We start from the raw sequence: 10,067 nt of genomic DNA on the forward strand, positions 1-10,067 counted from the left end.
TGAGGTAGAAGTTATTTTTCTGAGGTAAAATTAAAGGAGAAAGGCGGAATTGGTTTTTTTTTTTCCCCAATCCTGGAGTCTCCTGAGACTCTGACGGAAGCAGAGCGAGGCTCGGTACCAAAACCACCAATTTTAGGTGATTTAAACCCAAAACCGCAGGTGAAACACAGATTTTTGTCTATTAAAAAACCCCACATTCCCTCCTCCAAATCTGTTTCCAGCCCAGATTTGGCCCCTTCGCCACCACTTGCTGCTAAAAATTGGCATTTTGGGACAAAATTTGCCTTTTTTTCCACTCATCTCCTACAAAAATTGCTGCAGTTGGAGGCTGGGGATATCAGGAACTAAAACTACCCCAAAAACGGCAAAGTTTGGGGTTTTAACACATTTATTTTCCAACTGCAGCCGTTCAATCCCCGATAATCTCCCAGTTTGTGCTAAACCCTCTTAATTTACAGCTAAAAATCCCTTATTTATTTAGAATTTCATAATATCAAAACATTTATTTTTTAGGGCATTGACACCATTTCCCCCTCACTATTTTGGGATATTTTCCTTAGTTTCAGGCCCCTAAATAACATTTTTAGGGGAAATTTCTCTTTTTTGCCTCACACTTTAAGCAGCTTTTCCCCGCTAATTTAGGATTTCTTAATTAATTTAAATTTTTTTCTCCCTTTTTGGGAGGGTTTCCCACCCTCCCAGCATTCCCCTCTCGGGTTGATTTTGGGGTTGTTTTCACCGATTTTGGACAAAAACACTCGTTTTATTTTGGTTTATTTTTGGTTCCCTCAGTGTTTCTTGCTGGCGGCGGCGACCTGGGAGAGGAGGAAAAGAAAAAAAAAGGGAAATTGGTTAAAATTCCTTAAATTTGAAGGGATTTTGGGGTAAAAATCCCGGGACTCACCTGCCCGGCGATGCGATCCAGGTCCCGCTGCCCCTGAGGAGTCAATTTGCGGCCCCTGGGTGAAGAAAAATGGGGTGAAAATGGTAAAAAATGGGGTAAAAACGGGGAAATGGGCAGAAAAAGGAGAAATGGGGAATTGGGGGATTGAAATTGGGGGGTTCTGAATGGGAAAATGGGATAAAAATGGGGGATTTTCGGTACAGAACTGGGGAGGAAAATGTGGATTTTTCAGTGGGGAAATGGGATAAGAATGAGGGGGAAAAATGGGATAAAAATACAGAATTTAAAGAAAAAAAGGGAAAGTTTGAGGGAGAAAAGTGCAAATTAAGAAGGGAATTACAATTTGAGGGGGGAAAAATGCAAATTAAGAAGGGAATAAATTACAATTTGAGGGGGGAAAAAATGCAAATTAAGAAGGGAATAAATTACAATTTGAGAGGGGAAAAAATGCAAATTAAGAAGGGAATAAATTACAATTTGAGAGGGGAAAAAGTGCAAAATGAGCAGGGAAAAAAGCAAATTAAGAGGAGAATAAATTACCATTTGAGGGGAAAATAAAAGTGCAAATTGAGAGGGGAAAAAAGCGCAAATCAAGAGAAATAAACCAAATTTAGAGCAAAAAAAACCCAAATTCAAGCAGGAAAAAAATCCACCCAAACAAAACGAGAAAAAAAACCCCAAAAATGACATTTTTTAGCCCAAAATTTACCCGTCCTGATCCTTCTCCACCACCTTGAGGGCCTCGAGCGCCTGCAGGACGCGGCGAGCCACGGCCCCCGAGCCGCGGCTGAAGTGGCTGGGCCGGACCCCGCGGCGCTGCCGGCCGCCGTAAACCTTGGCCATGGAGCCCACGCCCGCCCCGCCCCGCAGGTACAGGTGTCGGGCCGTGGAGGCTGCGGGAAAACGGGAAAAATATCAGTGGAATAACGGGAAAAACATCACGGGGATAACGGGAAAAATATCATGGGGATAATGGGAAACGGCCGTGGGTTATCGGGAATAATCCCCAGGGGTTAACAGGAAATGGCTGTGGGTTATCGGGAATAATCCCCAGGTACAGGTGTCGGGCCGTGGAGGCTGCGGGAAAACGGGAAAAATATCAGTGGAATATTGGGAAAAATATCATGGGAATAACGGGAAAAATATCATGGGGTTAATGGGAAATGGCCGTGGGTTATTGGGAAAAAATGGCCGTGGGTTATCGGGAATAATCTCCATGGGTTATTGGGAATAATCCCCAGGGGTTAACAGGAAATGGCCGTGGGTTATCGGGAATAATCTCCATGGGTTATTGGGAATAATCCCCAGGGGTTATCGGGAATAATCCCCAGGTACAGGTGTGGGGCCGTGGAGGCTGCGGGAAAACGGGAAAAAGGGTGGGAAAACGGGAAAAATATTACAGGAATAACGGGAAATATCCTGAGAATAACGGGAAATATCCAGGGAATAACGGGAAAATATCGTGGGAATAAATAACGGGAAAACATCCCGGGAATAACGGGAGAGACCCCGGAAAGGGCTCGGGACCCCCGGGAATGGCTCGGGACCCCCGGGAATAACAGGAACCATCCCGGGAATAACGGGAGAGACCCCCGGGAATGGGAGAGACCCCGGGAATGGCTCGGGACCCCCTGGGAAGGGCTCAGGGACCCCCGGGAATGGTTCAGGGACCCCCCGGGAATAACCGGGACCCCCGGTGGGGAGAGCCCCGGGATTTGGGGCGGGGTCTCTCTCTCACCTGCCCGGGTGTAAAACCAATTCTCGTCATAGGGCGCCAGCTCCTTGTGCTTGGCCAATTTCACCGTGTCCGCCCATTCGGGCACCTTCAGCTTCCCGGACCTGCGCGGGAACGGCACCGGGAATGGCACCGGAACCACCGGAACCGGAACCGAGACCACCGGAACCGGGAACACCGGAACCGGGACCACCGGAACCGGAAACACCGGAACCGGCCGCACCGATACCATCGGAACCGGGAACGGCGCTACCCAGCACCGGTAACACCGACACCCCCCGGGACCCCCCACCCCCCTCCCGGGACCCCCCTCCGGTCCCGCTTCCCCCGCCTCACTTCTTGAGGAAGGCGGCGAGCGCCCTCACGAACTCCTGCTGGTTCACGTCCTTCACCGTCACGCCGGGCATCTGCGGGGAGAAGGTTTTCCCGGTTTTTTCCCCGTTTTTTCCCCGTTTTTTCCCGTTTTTTCCCGTTTTTTCCCGGTTTTTCCCGGTTTTCCCGCTCCCGCCCTCACCTCGCCGCCGCCGCTGCCGCACCGGAAGAGGCCGAGCACGGGGTCGCCCGCGCAGGCAGCAGGGGCTCAACTCTCGCGAGGCTGCTCCCAGCCAATCCCCGCCGGCGAGATTTCGCGCCGGCCAATGAGCGATGAGGAGGGCGGGGCGATCGCGGGGCCGCGCCCTCCGCGCGTTCTCATTGGTTGGCGCCCGTTCCTCCCCCCCCCGCTGTGGGAATGGTTCGGTCCGGCTGGCCACGCCCACGGGGGAGTCCCAGGGGTGTCCCCAGAGTGTCCCAGTGACCCCAAAGTGACCCCAAAGTGTCCCCAAAGTGTCCCAGTGACCCCAAAGTGTCCCCAAAGTGTCCCAGTGACCCCAAAGTGTCCCCAAAGTGACCCCAAAGTGTCCCAAACGTGTCCCAGTGACCCCAGGGTGTCCCCAGAGTGTCCCACTGACCCCAAAGTGTCCCCAAAGTGTCCCCAACGTGTCCCAAACGTGTCCCAGTGACCCCAAAGTGACCCCAAAGTGTCCCCAAAGTGTCCCCAAAGTGTCCCAGTGACCCCAAAGTGTCCCCAGAGTGTCCCAGTGTCCCTAGGGTGACACCAGGGTGTCCCCAGGGTGTCCCAATGACCCCCAGAATGTCCCCAAGGTGTCCCCGAAGTGTCCCAGTGACCCCCAAAGTGTCCCCAACGTGTCCCAGTGACCCCAGGGTGTCCCCAAAGTGTCCCCGGTGTCCCCCAGAGTGACCCCAGTGTCCCTGTGCCACCCCATCCTGTCCCCAGGGTGACCCCAAAGTGTCCCCAGTGACCCCAGGGTGTCCCCAGAGTGTCCACAATGTCCCCAAAGTGTCCCTGTAACCCCCCCGAGGTGTCCCCACGGTGTCCCCAGAGTGTCCCCTTGTCCTTGTGCCACTCCCAGGGTGACCCCAGTGTCCCTGTGCCACCCTGTCTTGTCCCCAAAGTGTCCCCAGTGACCCCAGAGTGTCCCCAGTGACCCCGGGGGTGTCCCCAGAGTCCCCTGTGGTGTCCCCAAGGTGTCCCCAGTGACCCTGTGACCCCCCAGAGTGTCCCCAGTGTCCCCAGATTGTCCCCAAGGTGTCCCCAGAGTGTCCCCAGTGACCCCAGAGTGTCCCCAAGGTGTCCCCAGGGTGTCCCCAATGTCCCAGTGACCCCCCAAGGTGTCCCCAATGTCCCCAAGGTGTCCCCAAGGTGTCCCCAATGTCCCCAGAGTGTCCCCAGTGACCCTGTGACCCCCCCAGAGTGTCCCCAATGTCCCCAAGGTGTCCCCAATGTCCCCAAGGTGTCCCCAAGGTGTCCCCAGGGTGTCCCCAATGTCCCAGTGACCCCCCAAGGTGTCCCCAGTGTCCCCAGGCTGTCCCACCCCCCCCTCCCCCACCCCCCATTCCCGTCCCCTCCCCCACTCTCGACCTCCCCCTCCCTGCGGCTCCTTTAAGAGGAGGCGTGGCCTCCCCAAGCCCCGCCCCCAAACCTCGCCCCACCCCCACCCCAAGCCCCGCCCCCATCCCCCATCCCCACCCAATCAGGGACGGCGACACAAACGAGGGGCGGGGCTCCGAACGTTTTTTCTTTTTTTCCCATTATTTAAAAGATCACGTGACCCCGCCCGGCCCCGCCCCCACCCCACAAACCCAAAAAAAGGGGGCGGAGCCCGGAAAAAAAAGGAGGGGGGCGTGGCCATGGAATGGATCAGCGCGCCCCTCCCCCGCCCGCGGGGGGCGAGGGGGGCGTGGCCTCGGCGGAGGGGGCGGGGTCGGAGCAGGAGGGGGGCGGCGCCGGGTTGGGCGGGGCCGGCGGGGGAGGGGGCGCGGCCTCGGCGGAGGGGGCGGGGCCGTCGGGGTCGGGGGGCGGGGCGGGGTCGGTGGGCGTGGCCGCCTGCATGATCTTCTGGCGAACCTCGCGGATCTTGAGCTGCAGGCAGAGCTTGGTGGGGAAAATGTCCGAGAAACGCGACTGGAACGCGGCCGTGGCCTGGGCTGGGGTCAGACAGGGGTCAGGGGTCACTCAGGGGTCAGTGGGGTCAGTCAGGGGTCACCCAGGGGTCACTGGGGTCACCCAGGGGTCATTGGGGTCAGTCAATGTCCGAGAAACGCGACTGGAACGCGGCCGTGGCCTGGGCTGGGGTCAGACAGGGGTCAGGGGTCAGCCAGGGGTCACTGGGGTCAGTCAGGGGTCAGCCAGGGGTCACTGGGGTCAGTCAGGGGTCAGCCAGGGGTCACTGGGGTCAGTCAATGTCCGAGAAACGCGACTGGAACGCGGCCGTGGCCTGGGCTGGGGTCAGACAGGGGTCAGGGGTCAGCCAGGGGTCAGCCAGGGGTCACTGGGGTCAGTCAGGGGTCATTGGGGTCAGTCAGGGGTCACTCAGGGTCAGCCAGGGGTCATTGGGGTCAGCCAGGGGTCATTGGAGTCCGTCAGGGGTCATTGGGGTCAGTCAGGGGTCACTCGGGGTCATTCAGGGGTCACTCAGGGTCACTCAGGGGTCACTGGGGTCACTCAGGGTGACTCAGGGGTCAGCGAGAGGATTTTGAGATAATTCAGGGATAATTTTGGGATGATTTTGGGCCGTTTTCATGCAGTTTCGGGGCTGTTATTTTGGGCTGTTTTTTGGGCCATTTTCAGGCCGTTTTGGGGCTGGTTTTGCACTGGTTTTTGGGCCGTTTTCATGCAGTTTTGGGGCTGTTTTCTGGGCCGTTTTGGGGCTGTTTCGGGGCTGTTTTTGGGCCGCTTTTGGGCTGTTTTGGGGCCATTTCGGGGTTGTTTCCTGGGTTGTTTTTGGGCCGGTTCTGGGCCGTTTTTGGGCCTTTTCGGGGCGGTTTCTGGGCCGTTTTTGGGCCGTTTTGGGGCCGTTTTGGGCCATTTCGGGGCGGTTTCGGGGTTGTTTTTGGGCCGTTTTGGGGCTGTTTCGGGCCCGTTTCAGGGCGGTTTCGGGGCCATTTCGGGGTTGTTTTTGGGCCGTTTTGGAGCTGTTTTCTGGGTTGTTTTTGGGCCGTTTTTGGGCCGTTTTTGGGCGGTTTCAGGGCGGTTTCGGGGCTCACCCGAGGGGAAGAAGCCGTGCTCCTGGAACAGCTGCATGACCAGAGCCCGGCGCTGATCCAGCGTCCGCCGCAGCGACGAGAACGGAACCTTGTCGTACTCCAGCTCGCCCAGCACGTCCTCACCCTCCCCCCCTGCGGGGTGTGAGGGGTTAAACGGGGGTGGGGACACGCCCTGACCCCGCCCACAGACCCCTGACCCCGCCCTGACCCCGCCCACAGACCCCTGACCCCGCCCAGCACGTCCTCACCCTCCCCCCCTGCGGGGTGTGAGGGGTTAAATGGGGAGGGGACACGCCCTGACCCCGCCCTGACACACCTGACCCCGCCCACTGACCCCTGACCCCGCCCAGCACGTGCTCACCCTCCCCCCCTGCGAGGTGTGAGGGGTTAAACGGGGTGGGGACACGCCCTGACCCCGCCCTGACACACCTGACCCAGCCCAGACACACCTGACCCCGCCCACTGACCCCTGACCCCGCCCTGACCCCGCCCAGCACGTCCTCACCCTCCCCCCCTGCGGGCAGCCAGGCGTGGGGGGTTAAACCGGGGAGGGGGACACGCCCTGACCCCGCCCTGACCCCGCCCAGCAACCCCTGACCCCGCCCTGGCCCCGCCCAGTCACACCCTAACCACACCCAGACACCCCTGACCACACCCACAGACCCCAGGCCCACTCCAGGCACCCCCAGACCCCATTTCAGGTGTCCCAAACCCCCATTTCAGAGCCCCCAGACCCATTTTTGCAGCCCCCAGCCCCACACCAGGTCTCTCGAAGGTGAAGATGTCCCCCTCGCACAGCCCCAAACCCCCATTTCACAGCCCCCCCAGACCCATTTTGAAGCCCCCAGCCCCATTTTGCAGCCCCCAGCCCCACACCGGGTCTCTCGAAGGTGAAGATGTCCCCCTCGCACAGCCCCAAACCCCCATTTCACAGCCCCCAGACCCATTTCAGGTACCCCCAGCCCCATTTGAAGCCCCCAGACCCATTTTGAACCCACCGGGTCTCTCGAAGGTGAAGATGTCCCCCTCGCACAGCCCCAAACCCCCATTTCAGAGCCCCCAGACCCATTTCAGGTGTCCCAAACCCCCATTTGAAGCCCCCAGCCCCATTTTTGAAGCCCCCAGACCCATTTTGAACCCACCGGGTCTCTCGAAGGTGAAGATGTCCCCCTCGCACTTGGCGCTCTTGGGCGTGGTGGGGTCGGAGCCGCAGCTCGAGCGACGCCGCAGCTTCCGCTTGGGGGAGGAGGGGTCGTCCCCAGAGGGGTCCAGGTCTGGGGAGGGGGCACACGGGGTCATGGAGGGGTCACGGGGTCACTCAGGGGTCACACAGGGGAGGAGGGGTCGTCCCCCGAGGGGTCCAGGTCTGGGGAGGGGGCACACGGGGGTCATGGAGGGGTCATTGGGGTCATGGAGGGGTCATTGGGGTCACTCAGGGGTCATGGGGTCACACAGGGGTCACAGAGGGGAGGAGGGGTCGTCCCCCGAGGGGTCCAGGTCTGGGGAGGGGTCACGGGGTCACTCAGGGGTCACTCAGGGGTCATTGGGGTCACTCAGGGGTCACACAGGGGTCACTCAGGGGTCACACAGGGGAGGAGGGGTCGTCCCCCGAGGGGTCCAGGTCTGGGGAGGGGGCACACAGGGGTCATGGAGGGGTCATTGGGGTCACTCAGGGGTCATTGGGGTCATGGAGGGGTCATTGGGGTCACACAGGGGTCACACAGGGGAGGAGGGGTCGTCCCCCAAGGGGTCCAGGTCTGGGGAGGGGTCACAGGGGTCACTCAGGGGTCATTGGGGTCACACAGGGGTCACACTGGGGTCACACAGGGGAGGAGGGGTCACACAGGGGTCATTGGGGTCACTCAGGGGTCACACAGGGGTCACTCAGGGGAGGGGTCACGGGGTCACACAGGGGTCATGGGGTCACACAGGGGAGGAGGGGTCATCCCCCGAGGGGTCCAGGTCTGGGGAGGGGTCACGGGGTCACTCAGGGGTCACTCAGGGGTCATTGGGGTCACTCAGGGGTCATTGGGGTCACTCAGGGGTCATTGGGGTCACTCAGGGGTCACACAGGGGTCACAGAGGGGAGGAGGGGTCGTCCCCGGAGGGGTCCAGGTCTGGGCAGGGGGCACACAAGGGTCATGGAGGGGGTCACTCAGGGGTCACAGGGTCATGGAGGGGTCATTGGGGTCACTCAGGGGTCACTCAAGGGTCACTCAGGGTCACTCAGGGGTCACTCAGAGGTCACTCAGGGGTCACTCAGGGGTCACTCAGGGGTCACCCCGGGGTCACTCAGAGGTCACTCAGGGGTCACTCAGGAGTCACTCAAGGGTCACTCGGGGGTCACAGAGAGGTCACTCAGGGTCACTCAGGGGTCACTCAGGGGTCACTCAGGGGTCACTTGGGTCACTCAGGGTCACTCAGAGTCACTCAGAGGTCACTCAGGGCCACTCAGGGGTCACCCCGGGGTCACTCAGGGGTCACCCTGGGGTCACGCCGGGGTCACCCCGGGGTCACCTGTGGAGTTCTTGCGTTTCTTGCGGTAGCTGCCCAGGATGGTTCGGGGGGAGGTGGCCAAGGCCTGCAGGGTGGGGAGGGGAGAACCTCCTCGGGCCGGAACTCGGGGAGCTCGGCGAAGCGCTCCTCGAAATCCACCTCGGACAGGACCCTGGGGGGCCAGAAACACCCCAAAATCAGCCAAAAACACCCCGAAATCAGCCCCAAAAACATCCCAAAATCAGCCCCAAAAACACCCCAAAATCAGCCAAAAACACCCCAAAATCAGCCCCAAAAAATATCCCAAAATCAGCCCCAAAACCACCCCAAAAATCAACTCCAAAACCACCCCAAAATCAGCCCCAGAAACACCCCAAAACCACCTCAAAAAACCCCAAAATCAACTCCAAAAACACCCCAAAAACACCCCCAAAATCAACCCCAAAAACCACCCCAAAAACACCCCAAAATGAACCCCAAAAAACAACCCAAAACCACCCCAAAATCAGCCCCAAGAAACCCCAAAAAAAACCCCCAAAATCAGCCCCAAAAGCACCCCTAAAAACAGCCAAAAACACCCCAAAAAAAAACCCCAAAACTCCCAAAATTTTCCCCAAAACGCCCCCAGAGCATCGTCGGGAGCCCCGCCCCTCCCCCCCGGCCCGTCCCCCCCGGCCCCTCCCCCCCTGCCCCATACCCCACCCGGCCCCTCCCCCCTGCCCTCCCCCCGCCCAAGCCCCGCCCCTCCCCCCCTCACCTGTCCACGGAGTCGAAGGTTTTTTTCAGGGGCGGGGGGCGGAGCTTCGCCTTCTTGGCCCCGCCCTCTGCGGGGGGAGGGGCGGCGGGAGGGGGAGGGGCGGCGGGGGGGGAGGAGGAAGGGCCGGCGGGAGGGGGAGGGGCCTCGGAGGGGGGCGGGGCCCAGCGCTCGGCCTGGGGGGGAGGGGGGAGCAAGAATAAATTAGCGTAATGAATAATTAGCGCGTTAATTAATTAATTAACGGGGTGGGGGGAGGGGCGGGCACTCACCGGCTCCGGGGGGGCGGGGCTGGCCGGCCCCTCCCCCACCGCCTCCCGCTGGCTCCAGGCCTCGGCGCTGGGGGTGGGAGGGGGGAGGGGCGGGGGGTGGGGGAGGGGCGGCGGCGGCGTCCCAGTCGCCGGGGGAGGAGGAGGGGGGGGAGGGGGCGGCGGGTGGGGGAGGGGAGGAGGAGGAGGAGGAGGAGGGCGCGGGGAGGAGGAGGAGGGGGGGCGGGGCAGGGGGGAGGGGCGGGGTCTGGCGGAGGGGGGCGGGGCGGCTCGGCGGGGGGCGGGGCGGGTTTTCCCCTCCCCCCACCGGGATGGTGGCCAGGGCGGCTTTGACCTTCTGGGGGGGCTTCGGGGGGGGGCGGG

General features: G+C 60.5%; 2 protein-coding genes across 2 annotated transcripts; both read right to left on the minus strand.

Moving 5' to 3' along the window:
• Positions 1–757: 757 nt before the first annotated feature.
• Positions 758–3,250, minus strand: RPS19 (ribosomal protein S19). Its single transcript, XM_086874662.1, has 6 exons — positions 3,154–3,250; positions 2,976–3,046; positions 2,643–2,743; positions 1,614–1,797; positions 905–959; positions 758–815 (listed from the first exon to the last, which is right to left on the minus strand). Exons 2-6 carry the CDS (start codon positions 3,044–3,046, stop codon positions 789–791), a joined length of 438 nt encoding a protein of 145 aa, XP_086730788.1. The 5' UTR covers positions 3,154–3,250; the 3' UTR covers positions 758–788.
• A 1,441-nt stretch (positions 3,251–4,691) lies between these two features.
• Positions 4,692–9,951, minus strand: LOC147645401 (uncharacterized; the record flags this gene model as incomplete). The annotated part of the gene is made up of 6 exons (XM_086874663.1): positions 4,692–5,126; positions 6,186–6,317; positions 7,328–7,459; positions 8,703–8,853; positions 9,439–9,611; positions 9,708–9,951. Coding segments are annotated over 6 exons (1,119 nt in total), but the record flags the coding sequence as incomplete, so codon positions are not given.
• Positions 9,952–10,067: the final 116 nt, after the last annotated feature.

Source organism: Cyanistes caeruleus, unplaced genomic scaffold (genome assembly GCF_971803275.1).
Source record: "Cyanistes caeruleus unplaced genomic scaffold, bCyaCae1.hap1.1 HAP1_SCAFFOLD_378, whole genome shotgun sequence".
Lineage (NCBI taxonomy): Eukaryota > Metazoa > Chordata > Aves > Passeriformes > Paridae > Cyanistes > Cyanistes caeruleus.